Source organism: Gallus gallus, chromosome 13 (genome assembly GCF_016699485.2).
Source record: "Gallus gallus isolate bGalGal1 chromosome 13, bGalGal1.mat.broiler.GRCg7b, whole genome shotgun sequence".
In the NCBI taxonomy this organism is placed as follows: domain Eukaryota; kingdom Metazoa; phylum Chordata; class Aves; order Galliformes; family Phasianidae; genus Gallus; species Gallus gallus.
Window position 1 is genome coordinate 2,272,807 of NC_052544.1, and position 21,234 is coordinate 2,294,040.

General features: G+C 45.8%; 2 protein-coding genes across 3 annotated transcripts in view; one reads left to right on the forward strand and one right to left on the reverse strand.

Annotated features, from left to right (window-relative positions):
- Nucleotides 1–21,234, reverse strand: part of CTNNA1 (catenin alpha 1) — a 108,152-nt gene that overhangs the window by 42,018 nt on the left and 44,900 nt on the right. Inside the window, exon 8 of the mRNA XM_414513.8 lies at nt 753–833. Within this exon, the coding sequence (XP_414513.1) occupies nt 753–833 (81 nt within the window). The remainder of the gene's footprint in view (nt 1–752; nt 834–21,234) is intronic.
- LRRTM2 (leucine rich repeat transmembrane neuronal 2) lies at nt 7,712–11,904 on the forward strand. 2 transcript variants are annotated; one of them, XM_004944769.5, is made up of 2 exons: nt 7,712–8,133; nt 8,465–11,904. In XM_004944769.5, exons 1-2 carry the CDS (start codon nt 8,130–8,132, stop codon nt 10,006–10,008), a joined length of 1,548 nt encoding a protein of 515 aa, XP_004944826.1. In that variant the 5' UTR covers nt 7,712–8,129; the 3' UTR covers nt 10,009–11,904. The 2 variants fall into 2 exon arrangements, with proteins under 2 accessions (XP_004944826.1, XP_004944827.1); XM_004944770.5 differs by having other exon boundaries at nt 8,893–11,904.

A 21,234-nucleotide genomic window follows, 5' to 3' on the forward strand; every position in this document is an offset into this window, starting at 1 on the left:
TTTTCACTAGCATTCCTCTGCTATTTTCCTTTCACTGTATTAGTATGTAAAGCTTAAGTACTTCTGTCGTTGATCCTTTTTCCTTTGTGTGACCAAGGCTTTCTCTGCACTAAGTCTCGTCTATACACATTTTGCTTTAATTTAAATTAAATCTCCTTAAAAACTGGATTAGTTATGTAAGTGCAAGTCACCAGTTTGGCCACAAATATTGATTTAGCAACTCATATTGGTTTTGTCTGAGTAAATTTGCCACTTTCCCTCAGCTGATAAAATAACATGCCAATTTAATTTCTTTAATTTTCCTACTAGAATAAAAACACTTTTAAATAAACTTCATCCACATTCACAATTACTTGAAAAAGGGAATATACTGCTATAAAAATAAAAAAACAAACAGATAAAAGATTCGTGTTACCTTACAGTTCTCGTAAAAAATATACTCTGAGATGAAAACGAACAGAATTTTAAAGCACAACTGATTATGTTTAAAACTCATAAAATTTTAGGGCTTTTTATAATCCCTGTTGCCATCAGGATGGCTAAGAATCCAGCACCTTTATCACAAAGTTAATGGGGTTACGTTTCCACCTTACACTTATGAACAGGGCACTGCTTTCATTCACTCTACTTCACAAGCAGGAAAGCTCTCTACCAATTGGAACCAAGTCAACAGATGAAATGCTTCCAAGAGAGAAGACATGCAAAAGTGCATTCATTTGTCTCACCAGGTATTAACCTCACATAGCAATTACCTGTCTGCGCAAATCTCTGGTCTTTTTGGTCATTTTATCAATGGCAGAATTCAGTGCATCACTTCTTTCCTTGCGACCAGCCTGAAAAACAAGAGACAAAGAGGTAAACAGGCATGCAGGGTCTCCAAGTAAAACCAGTATGATTTATTTCAAGAAGACTGTCAGTTCCTTTATTACTACTTTTAAGTGATTATTCCAGTTATTAGCAGTCTCCACCTCCTTGCCCAAGCATTATTCTTCCTGTCAGACTCAAGCAGTTCAGGAGCATCTGACAACGTAAGGTTGCACCTTTCAACACTCTTCAGCTTCTTTTCTGGAGAAATGGATGCTTTCCTACATCTACGCTGCTTTTTGCTCCCCATCAGCCAGAGACTGTATTTAAAAGGCTAAGTTTAGATTTCTCTTCTCTGACAGCTCTGTCGACAACCACACAGCTTGCCGTGAATCTCCAGTCCCGAGCAGCTCTCCCTGCGTCAGCCCTCGACCTTTTAGGACCAAGGGTGATGGACGGCACCCCAGCACCTCCCGTGGCAGATGGAGGCACCGGGTGGTGCAGCACGGCAGTGCTCCCCGTGCAGCTCCACACCTCGCTATCACAGTAGGTTGTCCTTCAGCAGTCAATCGTAAGCCAAAAATCAATTATATTAAAGGTAAAATCCTTATAAAACATTTGTCAGGGATGAAATCCCAACGTCAAATAAGCATCCAGGCTTGCCTGCTGGGACCTGGATTTCGCTGAGTTCGATCCAGCAAGTTTCACATTAGCACCATTGTTAAAAAGAGGGAAAGGGGCCAAGATGCAGTGGCAGCTTCCATCTTCCTAAGCAGACAGTGGGCTGAAAATATCTGAATTTGTATCAAATTGGGAGTGCCAGATAAGACAGTGGTGGTCTTACGGTCTCACAGGGAAGGTTTTTACTGTACAATAGAGCTTCTCTGAGAGTTAGATGCAGTAAGCTTTATGCAAGCACAAACCAATTTCTGAACTTCTAAGCCACGATCAATATAATTATCCTGTGGAGAAAAAAAAAAAAAAAAAAAAAGCACAACAAAAAACAGCACAACCCATTTTACAGCACTGAAGTGAGGCTGTGCCAATTATCGTTCTGCAGATGCCAGGCTGGTTTGAAACACTCGCACAGGCAGCCTTGAATTGGAAACACAAAGTCCACTCTACAGCAGGAATAAAAACTGAATAAAACCAGGGGGGAAGATTTGGACGTTGGCAAGTAATGACAATTTATTGCATTTTTGAAGGTTTGTCACTCCCCTAACCCAGTCACTGGCTCTCATCACAAATGGTAACTGAAACTGGCTGAAATAAGCCCAGAAGCTTGTTCCACCACACCACGACTCCAGCAGACTTGATGCTGGGCTGGTCTTCACACTTCAAAATGAAAACAGAAATCTCTAAATAAGGTGAAAACGAACGCTGCCTTTATTGAGCTGCTCCCCAGCTGGTCAGGCACAAAGCTGGCAGGCAGCTGGGCTGGAAGCCATCCTGCAGCCCTCCCGGCACTCAGGGGCTGGGCTTTGCCCACTGCACCCAACGTGGCCCGATGCAGGCAGTGGGCTCCTGGCAGCCCCCTGTGCCTGCTGAGACATAAACCTGCAATTGCTCACGTTTCCATACCATTGTACCTCCTGCAGTGGGACTGTTCCAATGAACCCAGAGCGCTCCCCCATCCACCTCAGCATTTTTCCAGTATCTCTAAAGACAAGATACACACTCATCTGATACACAGGAAGCCAAACATTCTGTTGTTCCAAGAAGTGCCCTTTTCCTGCTCACCAGGCGCCCCTACATTAACCACCTACCAGGAGCATGACACTGACGTGAATCCACCAATCACTTGCACTTTGCCATGCCCAGCTTCACAGCACAGAGCAGCCTTGGTGCGTGCGGCGCAGGTCCCTTTTGGATGCAAGGGAACCCAGGGATGGCTTCCACCAATGGCTGCTCAGTTCATGAGATCTGACCACACGCAGCCCTACGTAAAATGCTCTGAAAAGCATTCAATGTGTACATTAGAGGCTAAGCAGCTCTGATTTCATACTGCTGATCTGTTCCTATTAAGTCACACTATGTACTAACACAGAAATAGCTGTATAATCTAAACCCATTAGATATGAGCAAAGCAGCTCCAGTTTATTTCCATCTTGTTGGTGTTCTGAAATTTTAGTACAAAAGCTTGTCAGACAGTATTAAGAGCATTTCCCTTGGAAAGTTGCAACATAAACACCCCACCAATTGAGTTGCAGCAATTTACCACCTTCGTGCCTCAGCTGCTAACACAGTGCCTTCACTAGGGCTGGGGCTGGTGCAGGGCAATGGGAGGATGCACACCTGCACTTCTGCAGCTGCAGAAAGGGAACCTCTTGTCATTCCCACCTGCAGTTCCCACAGCCAATTCTAACCCAGGTCCTGGCCCAAAGATTAGGATGTCAAGTTTTGCCACTCTGTAGTCAGTTGACTTTTTTTGCACAAGTCTTACCATAATGCACAACAGCGAGGTCAATTACACCCTGCAAAGTCCAAGCACAGCCAGCTTATGGGACAAAGGCTGCTCCAATCTCGACATTGTCTCCAAGTTTTAAACAACATCAAGGATCACATCAATCCCCTTGCCCAAGTCCCATGATTTTTACCAACTGGTTCCACCCTACAGCTTAACAACTCCCATTTGAGCTAGTCTCTAAAGTAATAAAGCACATTTTAAAGGCTCACCACCTCTGGATAATTTGCTCCAGTAACCAATTGCTCTTCCTATTAAAAAACTGGCCCTTGTTTCTACTCCAAACTTCCATGGAAAAGCCAACTAATGACACAGCAGAAGAACACATCCCAGCGATCAGCTTCTACACATGGCATTAGGACTGACGAGTGAATCCTGAATATTCAGACTACTGATGGGATTTTTAGGTATCCAGCATGGAAAGCAGCTACGTCCGAGGGAATCACAGGCTCTGCAGCTGGTGGCAGAGGAAGCAGCTGATAGATTCATCGGATTTAACAGGGTCATACTGACTGCATCAGTCATTTTGCATTATGATACTACTGCTCCATCCAGTATCATGGATAACACGTTCAGCCACAGAGCAAATATATTTAAAACCTTCATCAAAAAGGCCAGAACTGGTGTAAGAAACTACACATTTCCCCCACCCCTCGGAATTTTTGCTCTTCCACCATCGGTGCTGCTTTGCTTGGAAGGCAGCACAAGCAGTCACTGTCGCATCCTTGCTCTTCCAGATCTCACAGCTATCCTCGCTATTTTTTTTTTTCTTCCAATAGCTTAAAGCAGAAAAAGGGGATTTGTATACAGGGAGGCAAAGTGGAATCACTGTCTCGGTCCACAAAGCATTCCCTTTGTAGGCCTGCCATCTGACTCAGAAACAAAACCAAACCAAGCTCTTCCTGCAGCTACTGATGTTAAAATCCAACCGCAACTAACTCATAAATGTGAAAATGTACAGCACAGTGCTGGCAGTAAACAAATGCTATCTGGAAGCAACCAGAATCAACAGAGCACATATTACAATGTAGTTATACAGCCATGTTTTTCTAGCTACACAACAGAAACTTCCCTTGTTAATATCAGCGCTTCACCTAATATCAGAGAGCTATTGAGGAACAGCATCCTCTACCCTGCAGCAATCCCTCTACCAAAAAAAAAAAAAAAAAAAAAAAAAGGTCATTTGCAGAGGGATTTCTGCTTCAGGTAATCTTTGAGTTGTCTTCTAACCAAACGAAGGAGCAGTACTGTGCTTAATGCTGGTGACTGAGTAAGCGTCAAATGGGTGCTTGGCATTCTGTCCTCGGTGCGGGCAGGGGAAGCCATACATCAGTGCACGGCTGCTGAGCGGTGCTTCACTGTGAGGCATGAAGATGTAGTGCTCAGATTCAAGTTTGTCAACATGCTTAATTCTCACCTTGACACCTCGCCTAATTGTATGTCCACAAAGGACAGCCGCCCACGCTCTTGTATTACCATGAGAGCAGAGCTGCAAACAAATTCCAGGTATAACAGTGCTGATTCCGGATCACAAAGGGTAGGTGATGGAGCACGATGCACAAATTTCAGCAGTGTTTACCTATCTGATATCTGATGTTTGAGGAGACAGTAACATCCTGGTTTGTTACAGACATGAGTGTAAGGAGTCTCCTACAGCTATAGCTAAGCACTGGAATATAGGGATTGCACAGCATCTCCGTTGGTACAGCAGCAACCTAACCCATGTGACACTCCAGCCACACCAGTGCTAGCCTCCTTATTTGCTGTGCTGCCTTATTTGCACAGCAAGAAGGCAAAAAAGCAGCAGCTGATACTCCCATGACTCCCAGCATGCTGAAGTTCAGGAACAACCACCATGCTCATCTCCACACAGACAGGAGCTGTGTGCACAGTTGCAAATCCCAAGTGCCTACAGCACTCACGCTTCCGTTCTCTGCACCAGAAACACAAAGAGGTTGCCCAGCCAAAGTCAGCATCAAGTGCCATTAGCCTGTCTGTGGGACTTAATGCACCAAGAAGGCTTCCACCAGATGTCAGCCTAACTAAATGACAATGCTGGCCTCGGGGTGCAGCTCTGCTTCAAGTGCATGTGTTTAGCAGGAAGACCAGTCGTGCTGCTGCACAACAAGCCAGGTAAGGGAGAGGGTTCTTTGGTCCTAGAGCACTTATTCTCAAGAAAACCACATTTCCTCTGTTCCCTCAAGTGTTATAGGTGTGGATGCCACCTCAAAGCACCTGTTCTGGCAGGAGGCTCCAGATGGCACTAGTCCGTGGCTTCTCTTGGCATGCAAGCAAGTTTGCAGTCTCAGAAGAAATGCAATGGTGAGAATTAGGCGGGCAGCTGGAGTCTATTCTCAAGCTATTGCACCTCGGCACCCCGGACAGTTCCCAAAGCACAAGGAGAATATTAGCACAGTATCAGGTTTAAAAGGAATCGGAGGTATGCCATCAGTAATAGCTGCTGCTTCACGACAAGCATGCACAAAAACAGGTTTTGCTGAGAAAAGCGCCTGTCAAGCTTGCATTAACTCTGTTTCCCGAACAGAAAACTCACTGGCAAGGTGCTAAATAGCCCTTGTTTGGTTACAGGCCAGAGAACCGAGAGATCCAGCGAGGCAGCAGCTTACCTTGTGCAAGCAGCAACTCCCAACTCCGTGCCAGATTACGCAACCTTCACGTGGGAGGAACCTACCAACAGGCATGGATGCAAAAAAGAAGAACCCTTCCAAAAGGTACCCAAATTTGGCCATTCAGTAATAATGGAACGAGTGGCACAGCAGGGTAGTAATTTTTCATCTCGGAGCTTTTTCAATTTTCTTAAATGACACCTTAGGAACATTCCTTTAAAGACTGTGTTATCATATTTATATGCTATTAACATTCAGATCAGCACTGGGGTCAGGACAGTGCACCAGATGAGTGCTGAGAAGCACAGCTACAGGCACGTTGCTGCTGTACTCCCCCAAGGCAACGGGCGGCTCAGGCTGGATTTTGGCTGCGTACTTCTTGCACAGTGAATATTAACTACGGAGAAACTCTTGGAATAGGTCCGTGTCATTTCTTTACATGTGTTCCTTTCAGTCTGGAGCAAATGCTGGAATATTTACTGTGACACAGAACAATTTAAACACATTCACCTAGCATGGCCCGGTTTATCATTAAAAACAGTTACGTTCCTTATTTTTCTGTTCTGTGGGCTTTTGCTTTTCTTTGCGCTTTGTGTTCTCCATCCCTCCATTTCACTTAACACCTTCCCTGCGGGGACAGCCACAGGTGGAGCACTGCAGCCAGGGGCACAACCGCACTGCAGGACAAAGAAAGGAAAGCAGGCAGAAACCAGCAAGGCTGAGCTTAAACAAGGAACCGAAGTTTAATAATGAAGCTAAATGACCACTGTCTTCTCAGACCTCCTCTGGCACAATTCATCTCCCTCCCTGTTAGCATGGGGAATTTGCTATTCTCAGCTCAGCCCTGTCCCGAGGCCATCACTGACACCTCACTGTCAAAGGGCAAGCATCGCCAAGCAACTCGTGCTGCACTGCTGCAGCATGTGTCTCAAGGTGACAACAAAGTCCCACAGGACAGTTTGCTCTGGACGGCGGGAGCCGCGATGTCCCAGCCTGCAGCCCTGGATCAGGCTGTGGCCCTGTATGGCTGCTGGCACCACGGCCCAGCTCAGGACCGTGCATGCTGGATGCAGGTCCTGCCATCACCGCAGGTCCTGGTCCCTGTTCAAGGGCTGTGAGCTGCAGGGAACCCCAGCTGTAAACGCAACTTGCTCTCCTACACTTTGGTATGCAGCAATAAGTGACACAAAAAGACAGGGTTTGCAAGGAAAAAAGCTAAGATGGATTTCCTCGTTTCATAACTGCACGCTGTCAAGCAAATTCCAATTAATTTTCTTTTCCTGTGCTTTAACATAAGCTTTGCTTTTTTCCAGAAATTTCCCAGCTCTCCAAACACACTCCTCACCGCAGGGACTCCGCCGCACGCCCCGACAGCAGTCCCGTCCCAAAAAGCACTCCCCTCCATCCCACGCTCCTGCAGGGACCTCGAGCTGCCCCACCTCCCTGCAAAGTGCTGCTAATCAGCGCCCTCAGTCCAAGTCGGGCACACTTCACGTCCCCGAGCATCCCTAGCGCAGCGGGGTTGGACAGGCAGCCGGCAGCAGTGAGGCTCTGCACTGCCCTCAGTGTCAGGCAAACGCAGCCAGCAGGAATGCAGGGGGGGAGCGGGGCGGTGCGCGGCTCTCCTGCTCCTCGCATCGCCGGGACGAAGGGCTCCGACAGTTGATTTTTTTCCCCTCCTCGATCAGTGGTCCCGAACACGATCACAGTATGCAGCACAATGCTTTAAAACAGCAAAGCTTCTGGAAAACCCAAACAAAAGGAACGTCACCAGGTGACGTCAGCCTATATACAGCCCTGCGTGGTCGCAGCGCATAAGCAAACCCATTCTTGTGCCGCTTCCCTGAAAAGCTTTTCAGTAAATGCACTCATGCTACTCCAGGAGCTTCTCTCAGCAATAAGCCACCCATCTGCCATCAACAAGTTAGGACTAAAGGAACCCACAGCTGCGGAGAAAGAAAACGTGAGCTTCAATTAAACAGCCGAGCAGCCGCCGAGGAAGAAAACTTCTATTAAGCATCGACTTACAAACTGCAGACCTGTCGGAGGAGATCGCGCCGGCGCTTTCAAAAGGAATATTCTAAGAGAGCACGGTGGATTCAATTTTGCACTAATATCAAAGGACCCCAAACCAGTAAATTATTCACAGGCTGTCTCGCATTAGAGCCTTTCACAGACTCACCGTGTTGAGTCTCAAACTACGACTGAATGCAACCTCCAATGTACTCAAAAGAATGGGTAAGTGTGTGCCTTTCTCTCTCCCTTGTGTAATGAATGATGGCTGTGTGTTAAGGCAGCGGCGAGGTGCTACGGCACGCTTTGCTGGGGTGAACCTTGCGAGAGAAATGTGTTCTGATTGTGACGCTGTAACCCTCCGTAATGCCATAAAGACTCGTCCTAAGTGTAATTCCGGTATTCTGTGTGTAGTACTAAGTTGTTTCTTGCATTTAGAATAAGCTTTTCGGAAATGCATGGAAATGTTATCTGCAGTGAAATCTTCCACCGTGATGTTCAAAGTATACTGATAAGGATATCCTATCTTGTTGTTTTCCTAAATTATATTCTGCAGGCTTACATTTCAAGTGGCCATTAGGGGCTCGTATGCTGGCAGCACTATATGCAATGAGCATGGTTTTAAAAATGCTGCCTGCCTTGGGCATGGCTTGTCCACCAAAATGTCGCTGTGAGAAGCTACTCTTTTACTGTGACTCTCAGGGGTTTCACTCAGTGCCAAACACCACTGAAAAGGGCTCTCTAGGTTTGTCACTGAGGCACAATTTTATTACTGAACTTGAAAGGGATCAATTTGCGAGCTTCAGTCAACTTACTTGGCTTCACTTAGATCATAATCAAATTGCAACAGTCAGAGAAGATTCTTTTCAAGGACTGTATAAACTTAAGGAATTAGTCTTAAGTTCCAACAAAATCTTTCATTTGCCAAACACCACTTTTAGCCAGCTGCTTAACCTGCAGAATTTGGACCTCTCTTTTAATCAGTTGTCCTCTCTGCACCCCGAGCTGCTCTACGGCCTCCGCAAGCTGCAGACCTTGCATCTGCGCTCCAACTCCCTGCGGACGATCCCCGTCCGCCTGTTCTGGGACTGCCGTAGCCTGGAGTTCCTGGATCTGAGCACAAACCGCTTGCGAAGTTTGGCTCGCAACGGCTTTGCGGGATTAATCAAGCTGAGGGAGCTGCACCTAGAGCACAACCAGCTGACAAAGATTAATTTTGCTCATTTCCTCCGGCTGAGCAGCCTGCACACTCTCTTCTTGCAGTGGAACAAAATTAGCAACTTGACGTGTGGGATGGAGTGGACCTGGGGCACCTTAGAAAAGCTCGATTTGACTGGAAACGACATCAAAGCCATCGACCTAACAGTTTTTGAAACTATGCCTAACCTTAAAACCCTCCTCCTGGATAACAACAAGCTCAGCACGCTGGACTCCAAGATCCTGCGCTCGCTGCCGTCGCTCAGCACCGTGGGGCTCTCGGGCAATCTGTGGGAATGCAGCGCCCGGATCTGCGCGCTGGCCGCCTGGCTGGGCGCCTTCCGGGGCCGCTGGGAGCACCCCATCCTCTGCCACGGCCCCGACCACGCCCAGGGAGAGGACATCCTGGACGCCGTGCACGGCTTCCAGCTCTGCTGGAACGCATCGACCGCCGCCCCGTCCGCGGCGCCGACGGACGCTCCCACCACCGAGTACACGAAAGGAATCAGCTCCTCTCATTTCCATATGGGAGACAAAGAAATCCCCACCACGGCAGGCATGGTCGTCACCACCGAGGAACCCTTCCCCGAGCCAAACAATGCCATCTTCACTCAAAGGGTAATTACAGGGACAATGGCTTTATTGTTTTCTTTCTTTTTTATCATTTTTATAGTGTTCATCTCCAGGAAATGCTGCCCTCCCACATTAAGAAGAATTAGGCAGTGCTCGATGATTCAAAACCACAGGCAGCTCCGATCCCAAACACGGCTACATATGGCAAATATGTCAGACCAAGGACCGTACAACGAGTACGAACCCACCCACGAAGGACCCTTCATCATCATTAACGGCTACGGACAATGCAAGTGTCAGCAGCTGCCATATAAAGAATGTGAAGTATAATACCTAAAATTAAGCCAGATAAGTAACCTATTTTAAAACTGTAGGGGACCTACAGCAGATTCTAATTTTTACAAATGTTGACGTAAAGCCTAATTTTGCAAGCTACTCAATGGAAGCATTGTTTATGGAGTGGTGCAGTATTTTTAAGTTTTTTTCTAAAAAATAAATCCATAATATTTTCAGTGTTAAAGAAGCAATGATCACGTTAAACTTGCACTCCTAATGTTTAAAAGTCTAAAAAGATGCTCACCTCCAACTATGTAAAATGTTCCATGTTATGTAACTCTCCAACTGTGTGTACCATTTATACCCAAGTCTCCGCACTCCACTCTCCCCAGTACAATCAGCCCGGGTGGAAGGAGGGAGGATGTCTGCACAGAGACCTGCAGAGGAACATACACTGCATTTGTTCCCCCGCAGCTGTGCGATGCCAAACATCCCAGCTGGCTCTGCTCAATTCAGAGGCACACTGGAGGAAGGCTTTCCTCCTCCAATCGTTTCCACTCGAGTAAAAAGGGGAGAGGGGAAAAAAAAGAAAAGTGACAAAGGTTCAGGTGGGGATTTAGATGCAATGGGGACTGGCAAATTAATTTTTAAGGCAGTTTTCCTACCTCCATGCTCACAGTTTGGCTTGCTTACACATACCTTGCTCGAGCTCGCAGCAAACACAGGCAGGAGTGGTTCTCACGACCACCAATTAACCAGGATGGCTCTCCAGGCACTTGCAGAGTACCGGGTGGTGCTTAATTGGGAAGGCTGGTATGATGATCTAAATATTAAAGGCGTTCAAATCCGATCAGCTCTCTGCTTTGCCTTGATAATGCTTTTCATGCATTCGGGCTAATTACTTACTCCTACGAACAAACAGCACTTCCACACCTTTTCATGTGTAAATACCCTTAACACAGGTTTTTCTTAATTAAAAGTAAATATCAACCGGGAGGTTAAGAAAGAGAGAAGGACGGAAGAAACCTCTCTTTGTCGTCCCCCCCCTTCCCCCCTCAGGCTTCCTCTTGCTGGGAGCTATTTTCATGCACTAACTCCACGGTTTCTCTGGAGACAGAATTAGCCCCTGTAATATAAGATCTCACTTGTCCTCCTCTTCCAAAATTCAAGGTAGTTACCAGCTCAAAGCTGCACACCTTCGATACGTTAGGATAATGATTAGTTTATAGAATAGCTCACGGAAAAGTGTTTTGTTTCTTACTCGATAGGGGACAGAATCTAAACTAGTATACCATTTAAAAAAATCTTATATAAATATATATATACACACACACACACGCACCTCATTCTTCAGGAGTAATTTGATTTCTTTAACCAGAGGTATCATATTGCTATTTATACTATATTATGAAATGATATGTAAATATTTGCAGATCTATGCAGCGACAGTGGTACTGAGATGCCATGGGGGAGGGCGGGGGGGTCTGCAAAGGATTATGTTATTTTTAAGTCAACTGCTCAAATGTTGTAAACGTTCTAACCAAAGTTAAAAGGACCAGAGGGATGGCATTTTTTAATATATATATACATGTATGTATAACTAAAAAATGTGTTGTGTCCAATGCTGCAGTGTTAAACAATTACCAGCAAACACGGATGAAGAGAAATTCCTCACAGTGTCAACATACCTTGAACGAATCAGTAATTACAGTATGCTAATTGTGTTGTACTAAACTATTCTGCAAACTTTCTGAACAGAAAAATCACTGCATAAAAATCTGTTCGCTATTTCACTCTGCTTTTATATATCTGTATTACCACTTAGTGAGGTATTTAGGGTGCAATTATACAACAGTTTGATGTTTTATTGTGAAATGAATTCGTCCGAGGCAACTATAGCAAGATAAGTGTGACTTCTGTTCAGATTTTACATAAAGATTTTTTCAATTACTGGTTTTGAAGATATTAATTTGCATCATTTTACTTTTACGGTGCCCTTATTATGAAACAAATATTTTGTGTACTTCCTACGACTTTGTACTTTAATAGAAGAGGTTCAGAGAAGACTATGGTTTTCCATAAAGTTCTCTTTGAACCCCCTTAACTGTTTATAATACGACAAGCCAATTTGCATCCATTCTAGGAAATCAACTGTTGCTTTTTCTGCTTTTACTGCTGTTAACTGAATATAATAAATCCTGCAGGCTGGTGGACAGGGAGCAGATATGAGAAGGTGGTGGCGAGCCCTGGCAAAGGCTGCCCAGAGGAGCTGTGGATGCCCCATCCCTGTTGGTGCTCAGGGCCAGCTTGGATGGAGCCCGGGGGCAGACTTGTATGGTATCAAATTCAGTGGTCAGCAGCCCTGCCTGTGGCAGGAGGTTGGAACTAGATGATCTTTGAGGTCCCTTCCAACCCAAGCCATTCTATGATTCACGGTTCTGTGATTACAACCCATGTGATTCATCCCTAAGCCAATACAAAACCTTAGCATCTGGCTGCCTGTAGGAAGACTTGCTTCCTTCCCAGGAGCCAGTGCCCAGGGCTCTTCCCTCAGCCCCAGGCTCCTGCTGGGCTTGGCAGAGCACATGCAGCAGCCCGCCCTGCTGTGCTACCCTTACGGTGTTGGCTGACCCCATGCCTGCACCAAGGGTACCGGGGAGCAGCAGTGGTTTCCATAGAGGCACCAGCAGAGACAAAGTTCTGACTTAACTCATGACTCGACTTCCAGTGCCCATACCATTAATCTTAGTGCATCACCACCATCCATCAGATGGCAGCACTAGACACCAATGTCCAAACTGTGTGCGCAGGACAGAATCCCACCTTCCTGCCCCACATGCAGCCAGCCCAGAGCTGGGAGCTCACAAGGCACAGAGCCAGGTTGGATGGGGCCCTGGGCAGCCTAATCTAGTGGTTGGCTACCCTGTCCGTGGCAAAAAGGTCAGAGCACAATGATCTTCAAGGTCCCTTCCAACCACTGTATGATTTCCTGACTGCAGCATGAGGTTCCTCCTGTGGTGGTGCCTTTTCAGTGCCCCAGAAGCCCCCTCTCTCTATATCAGCTTGTAATTCTGCCCCAGAAGAGTACAGACCAATGCTCCAGCTGGGTGCTCCACTCCTCTCCTTCCATCCCATTGTCACAGTTTTGCTGGTCTCGCAGGCTCTGCTGGCTGGGGGGCAGGGAGCCCACCCACGCTGCGTCACTCAGCCCCACTCATTTTTATGCTCCAATGTGCAGCTGCTCTCCCAAATGCTGTGGTTTATACCCAGCATTTCCTAAACCATTTGTTGCCAGGTTCCAGAAGTGAGCAAAGCAGTTCCATAAACATCACATTTAGGGTAACAGGTACTATAAAACCTGCAGAATGTCAAACACGAGCAGCAAAGTCAACTTGAATTCCCTTGGGAGGGACAGCAAACTGCAGGCACAACCGTCGCCCTACACAAGGACACTGTGAGAGGTTGTTAATCCTTTTTGGTTGTTTTAAGGTTACTGTCTTCCATTCTCAATGGCTTGTGACTCTTCCAAACAAAGAGAGGATTATAATAATTGCCTTAGTCAGCAGTCTGATTTATTTTGTTTATGGAAGACGAAGCAGGATGATTTGGTTTAAGTTAAGTGTTTTTCAGGATGAGCACTGACTGATGAAGAGGTTCTTAAATTCTTCTCTGAGACTATCACCTCTACTGCAAAGCCTTGGTTTCTGCAGTTACTCAATTAGGGTGAAATTCTTTACCCAGAGGGCAGTGAGGCCCTGGCACTGCGTCCCAGATGAGTGGTTGCCCCATCCCTAGAAGTGCCCGAGGCCATGGATGGGGCCCCGGGCAGTCAGAGCTGGTGGGGGGCATCCAGCCCACAGCAAGGATTGAGGGGGCTGCAAGGTCGCTTCCAAACCAACCATGCTGTGATTCTTTGATAAATGACAGAGGTGCCTCACCTAATCTAGGCACGGCATCACACAAACCTGCAGGGCCGTTCAGAAATGGAAATCTGTTCTACTGCTCTAGGATCCTTGTGCCACCCAAAGACATCCCCCAGCCTCTACGACTGCCTCCGCTTCCACTCCCCACCCTCATGCCACTGAAATGCAAACCAGGCAGTACAAGCTCCATTTGAATCATCGTGTTGGAACAGGTCTGAATTAATGCTTTCAGCTCCCCTCTCGTTAGTCGCTCTGCATTAGATCATCGTTTAAATGCATACAACCAAGAATTACTTGATCGAGAGTAAAACAGGTTAGCGCTGAGCCTCTGATGGGAGCGCTCCTCTGCCAGCAGAGCTCCCATTTCCATCAGAAGGAAACATAATTAATGCTGCTGAATCAATGTTGGGTTTTGTTTTGCTGCAGAAGTTATGTGATTTTTCAGAGATAAGCCCGGCCTGCACGCAAAGCCCAGCATCTGAGCTCACACAGCCTGTATGCCCCTTCAAAGGCTGCAGTCTATTGCTGACATGTAAACCAGAAACATCCAGTGGCTTTAATCAGAAGTCTGCACTACATTCTTGGTTTTTAATGTGCCTAAGTTAATTTCTGTACTACTTTAATGAAAATAAAGTTGATTTAATTTTGTGAGCTGCACAGCTATTAAAATCCATCTGTTCAGACCTATGAAGTCTACTGAGAAAGCTGAATTTCATCTCAAGCTTTACATAAAAATTAAGGAGTTCAGAAAGGAACACAGTACTTCTCCTCCCCCAGTAAAAAGAACAAAAAAAAGAAAGCAAAGAAACAGCAGCAGAACCTGAAGGCAGCTGCACAGAAGCAGATCCTCCTTCCCATGCCCTTCTGCACTGCACAGAGTCCCATGCACTGGAAGTGGGGCCAGATTTTGCTTTTTAAGCCATGGTGCTAGTGGGATGCTTGGAGATCATTTTAGTCATCTGGAAACGTAGCATTTCACACCTTGAACAAAAATGTTTTCTGAGAAGTATTCAGGGAGAGGTGACAGCAGTTTGATGGATACAGCCAACATCAGACAGGGCAAAACTTGTGCTATTTAAGGACAAAACACCACACAGCTCGGGCACCTGTGATGTACACACAAACCTCCACCTGCCAACCTTCAGCCACTCATTTGTTCAAACAAACCCTGAAGTCAAAACAAAAACAGCACCCTGTTTTGCTTCTCACCCTCATGAAACATTAGCGAGTGAACTATTCTACCAGCTCAGCAACTCGAGATGGAGAGTCCTCAATGCACTGTATAGAAATTATAGTTAAAGAGCCAGTTCCTGATGGGAGGGGGGTGTAAGTAATGGAATAAAAAGTGCAGTGTACAGAAAATTTTTGTTATTAAAATTGTGTATACTGTAAAACTGGATTTGCCTCTTTTTTTTTTCCCCTCCTTTTTCAAGCAGAGGTGTCCAACTGTCTACATCCATTGGGGTCTAAGAGCACACCAACAGCATCCCAAGCCGGGACTGGGCCAGTCCCTGTGCTGTAGCCATGGCAGCCAGCAGGACCTGTGGGACAGCCCTGGGCCACCTGGCAGAGCTGCTGGCAGTGTCAGTGTCAGCAGGAGCCTGTCCCCTCCAGCAGCACCGCCCTTCCAGGCACTCAGCAGGAACCACAGCACGCAGAAGTGTCAAACCGCAGCACATCACACTGGCTTTGAATTATTACAGCCTAGAAAGTGGCAGAGAGATACAGCCCTGTACAAGCATCCTTTACACAGGCCACCGTAACACTGTGTTCTAAGTCGTGGTGCTTCAACAACACCAGAACAGCCTCATTTAGACAAGTGACAAGTTCATGGGCACAACCCAAAAGACTCAATTCAACAGCTGAGAAAAAGAACACGTTTCAGGATGTTCCAAGATGATTACATGCACTGAAACTGCCAGCTAAAGTCACTTCAGTGTCTGAGCCTGAGCTGCTTTCTGCTTTTGTGCAGTAAGTTTGGCTGACCCAAGTTCCCATGGCTTTTAGAAGCCAGTGGCTCCTCAGTCCTTCTCATACTTCAAAGCAGCACAGGATCGATGTATTTTCTTAAACTTTCAAAGAGATTGATTTTCAGATAAAAAGCATCTCTCTAAAATGCAGAAGCTGTTGTTTTCACAAGGAAAGGTTAGACGTAGGAGAAAAAAAAATGATGCTCTGAAAATTATATGCAAAACCTCTGAAATCAATTAGCAATAAGAAACTGTCAGCACCACTAGCTGCTAGCTTTTAAATGTAGGCTGTGTTAAAACAACTGTGAAAAAATGAAGACTGAAGAACACAGCCCAGGAGGAGAACTGAAGCACAACAGGGAAGTTCGGACAGCCCCCCTGCCCCCCTTCTCCCTCCCTCCAGGTCTGTGGTTTCATGCTGCTCAAAGGACACACTCTGTGCAAGGGGTCACCCACCCCAGAATCCTGAAGTTAATCTTTACAGTAATATGTTTGTAAAGTATCTTTATTTATTACGCCAACTTTTCACTACCTATCACCAGTTTGATTACTATTAGATACTAGGAAAACATTTGCACTACGGTGTGTTAAAACTTTACCTGCCATCCTTGACATCAGAACCATGAGGAATCCATCTGGGAATTCCCATAAAACAGGGAAAAATGACTACAAGTGCTTCACTCACAAAGTTCCATATTTAATTCTACAGTGAATGACTGAAGAGGTTTGGCTGCTGAGGGCATTCAGCAAACATTTCCAGGCTCAAAGGTAACCAAACCATCATTACAGATCTGCAGTTTTTAATTGACAGGGTTTAGAAAATGGTTTCTTAGTCCCTTCATCTGTTAAAACGATGAGACCAAAGGCTTAAACACACGCAGAAATCATGTGAGAACTTCTGAAGCAGCAGTGCCAACGGTGAGGAGCTCAGTGGTGCAGAGGGGGAGCCAGGCCATCCATCTGCAGTACATGCAAGGTCTTTTCTCCAGTATGGAACGCACACGCACACACACACACACACACACAGAGCTAGGGTGGTACCTGCACAGCCAGGACACTTTAGGAAACAACAAATCCTCCTTTTAAAAATATTTTGTTATTTTAAATGCAGTTCAAGCAAGTTACTCCTGTTTTCTCCCAGCAGGCTCTGCAACCTGTATGCTAAACACTCAAACAAGCGAGGCAACGTGCTTTCATTCTCTTCTCCCAATTATTAACCCCATAGAAAGGATGCAGTGCATCCACTGCTTGATACGGGTGTATTATGCTCATATCAGTTTAAAATGCAGCCTCACTTCACAAAAAGTCTGGAAGTAGAAAAGGTTCATCCATCAAGAAGGTTCTTAAATAATGAATGGGTCATAATTCTTTACCGTCAAAAGCAATTAATTTTCTGTACTATAATCAGGAGAATAAATCTCAAAATCCATTCTAATGGCTCCAAATCTGAAGGCAGTGTTGCAGCTGAATTCTTAATTTTAAAATACAAGAGCAATGAGGACTTCTGCTGTTTAAACATAGTCTTGTACCAAAACAGAACAGCTTTGCTGCATATTTAATAGGTAGAACGGGTTTTTTGAGACCGCATGAGATTAAAGGACAGCATCAGATACAGGAAATGCATTTCAAGTAGAAAGGTCCTTCCAAGATGCTTCCTAGCCGTACAGCTACAGAAACCCTGAAATACCCTTTACCGAGTGTACAAAACACTGCAGGAAAGCTCACTGCAAAAGCAATGTTACTTACATGATTGCAAAGAGCTACAAATATGGGGACGAGCATGGATGTGGGACCCAGCTCAGCCCTGAGTTAAGTACTTTTATTATGAGATACTGGCTCTCTCTTCTTCAGCTTCTAAATAATCCATCATGGGCCCAGACCCTCTGCCTCTGAAGCCACGTGCCAGCTAACCAGGACTATCATTTCCTGCCCTCAAACAAACTGCTTCAACCCTGATACCATCTGAAGTTTTTAATCTTTCAGAGAAGAAAAACCGTAATACTAACAGAGCTCATACCACAGCTGATAATGATACAATCCGTTAACAGCAAGTATATGAGGAAAGGGATAAGGACACAGACTATAAATGAGCCTCCACCACCTAAAGACACCACACAGTGGCTCACAACAAGAAAGCACCTTTGCAGTCCCCACTGGTGAGCACACTCCCAGCAGCACTGCTGGCAGCCCCAGCTCTGTGCACACGGGGCTGAGCCCACCCAACCAGAGGGGGTCATTCAGCAAGCAGGCAGCTCAGCACATGCCCAGCTGGAGACGTAGGCAAAGGCCTGGTGCCTAACCATGATGCTCATATACAGGGCAGAGAAAGCTCCATCTGTATTGTCCTCAGGATAGAAAAAGATGCTTCAGCAAAGACACGGAATTCCTTCTCAATCTTCCCAGGTAGCCCTGAAGATGGAACCAACTGGAACAAAGCTGGGAAGAGACAGAGCACAGGCTGCCAGTTTGGCAGCTCTTAGCAATAACTGGGAGCTCTATGGGTATCAGTGGCACATCTTGGGGTTCAGACCCTCAGGAACTCAATAGCCACGGGGTAGGCAGGAAGAGAAAACCACCTCTGGCTGATATTCTTCTCTACAGCCAGCCAGTTCAGCACTGGGCCATCTATCAGCACCATGGCACCTGTGAACCTTGGAAATAAGGGAGCACTGACTCCATGATAAATGCTTTTTTCCTGCAATTAGCATCCATTGCTAAGAATCCAGAAACTTAAAGGTTAAGGTTAGGCATTTGATTAGGTTGCACTACAGGACAAAAATACACAGGTACAGTACCTGCCAAAGCTTGCTAACACAACATCACAGTCCTGAGCAGAACAAAATAACGCAGCTTCAACAAGTTACCGGTCTGCAGCAGCAGCTAACTTTCCATGGATGTGATGTTTGCCCTTCTTCACCACAAAGCAGCATGCTCGGTGTCCCGCATGCTCTGAACTTCTGCCAGGTGTTGCTGTCAGCCTGTAAGCAGAGAGCAGCTCCCTTCTTTAGACCAGCTAAAATTCGTCATTCCTTCGGCGGAGGGACACCTGCTGCCAACAGCTAAAATAACTCAGCACCCACACAGTCCACAGCAGCAAAATCAGGAATAAGGCATTCCAGATATGCACAGACCACGCAACTGACATACCTTCAAACGCTGCCAAACAAGCTGTGATGCCCCTCCTACTCCAAAATTCAGATCCATTGGCAATTTAGGTATTTGTTGACAAATCCGGAACTTGGAGGATTGGGAACTTTTCTCCAAGCTCCAAATGGGAGAAGCACTTCAGGACTGAATTCAGAGCTCGGCTCCTGTATCTGAGCAGCAGAACAGCAGAGCCAGCTGCAGATCAGAGGGGTTCCCACGCTGCTGGAGCTGCTCGGTGCCTCACCGTGACACAGCACCAGGACGTCGGGATCCTCCATGACTAACAGCTGTCTGACAGCTCGCCGTAAAACACTGAAGACAAATGAAAGCGCTGACAAAGCACAGAACTACTCCAGTGCTCCACACAGATAAATTTCAGGGATATTACCCCTTCATATCTACAACTGTCCATGGCCAACAATTAATTTGACAAAGCATGCCAATGAGAGTGTCCAGAGACACATGAAGAAGTTTTATACCACATTCAGATGAACCAGTGCTATTAGATTGCTGACTGCTTTCCTCTTCTCAGTGGGCACTCCATCATTTGAATAAGCCCAAGTAAAGCTGCATCATCAAAAGACGAACTTTCCAACACCTAATATTCCTGTCCATTCATTCGAAACCTGTAATCTTCATCAGGAAAATTAGTAAGTGATCATCAGCAAAGCACAGTTTCAGTTGTTTATGCAAACTGAACTACACCGTGGCACTTTTCTTCTGCTCACTGTAATGCCACTGACTGCAGTCTGCACTGTAACCACCAGACCACAACGTGGGTCCGTGTTTCCTGACCACCAGACATCAGCTGGTAGCCCAATGAAACACGAGGAAACCATGCACAATAGATGGGTTATGTATGAACAAAACAGCCCCACCACTCGTGTCTCTAAAATTACGTGCACAAAGTGTCTAACTGTGATAGAGATATGACAAAGTACGCCCATGTGAAACAAGTACCTACAAGCAGTGCCCCCAGGGTACTCACTGGAAATCATGTTTAAATAGCAGAAGTTAAATCTCAAAAGTCACTAACAGGGAGGTTCTGCTATGGAGGGCAGAAACACAGCAGTTCACTTTCAAGAAGGGCTTGGGCCTCCACAGATGGGAACCTGCACAGAGCACAGACACTATGGTACCAGTCTCCTCTACTGGGTTAAATACTCATTTAACACTATCTTTCTCAGATCCGGCCATACCACGCCACCCTAACCAGTGGCTGTAAAACTGCGTGCCTGCTTCACAACCACATCTTTCTGAGCTTTCTACCTATTGCCAGCTGCAGCCTAAGTGTGGCTGAGTTGCCATAAGCTGTTTTCAGTGGATAACTATTAAACTAGGCTTTATTTATTTAGAGTTACTTGTATATAGAGTTTCCTACACTTGCTTATGCAAGATCTATTTTAAACTACTGCAAGAATTAGAACTTGGTAACAAGACCACATACTCGACAAAGGTTGCTCACAGACAAGACACAATGTGATAAAGAATAACAATAGGTTTCTGTGATCCGACACAAAAAAAGCATTCTGAGCAGAAAATAGGACTTTTGTGATTACTGAAACAGCTTCTAGTAAGGACATTACAGATTGATTTCTGCTTTGACAAGTTAAAAGAAATTAATGAAATACTTTGGGAAAGGCCTATTTTACCATTCATTATCTTCTATCAAAAGCATTCCTCTGACTTTGAAACATAATTCAAATTAGTAACATATTTGTAGGCTTTTCATTAATACAAAATACTCTGAAAAATTTTACTTCATCTGAGAGCAATAATTTGTGGTTTTCCTCTTGCATGGTCTGTTCCCTAAAGGAAAGGACAAATCAGGAGAACTCACAAGTTACTCAGCTTCCAAATTTCACACCTTTTATCTTCAATGGCAGCTGACCAAAACCTTCAGGAGCACTGCAGGCCAAAATCCATTTGTAACGCCATGGGCCTCACCTCACTCCAGAGCAGCCACTCGAGGGCAATGCTGGGAACACGGGACAGTCAGCCCATCACTTCATATGTAGTGGGAAGTTTCATTCCCAGCTCACGCAGGAATCCAGTTAGTAAATAACCAACCTGTAAACATACACATACAAACCCTGCCTGTTCTCCAGCTGCATGGGTAACTACCAGTTTCATTCAAGTATCTTCACAGGAGAGAGTAACTCAGGAAGTGCTCTTACAAGCAAAGGTGAAATCAAAGCTTTAAAATTACGGCACAGTGCTACTGATGCATTTATTTCTTG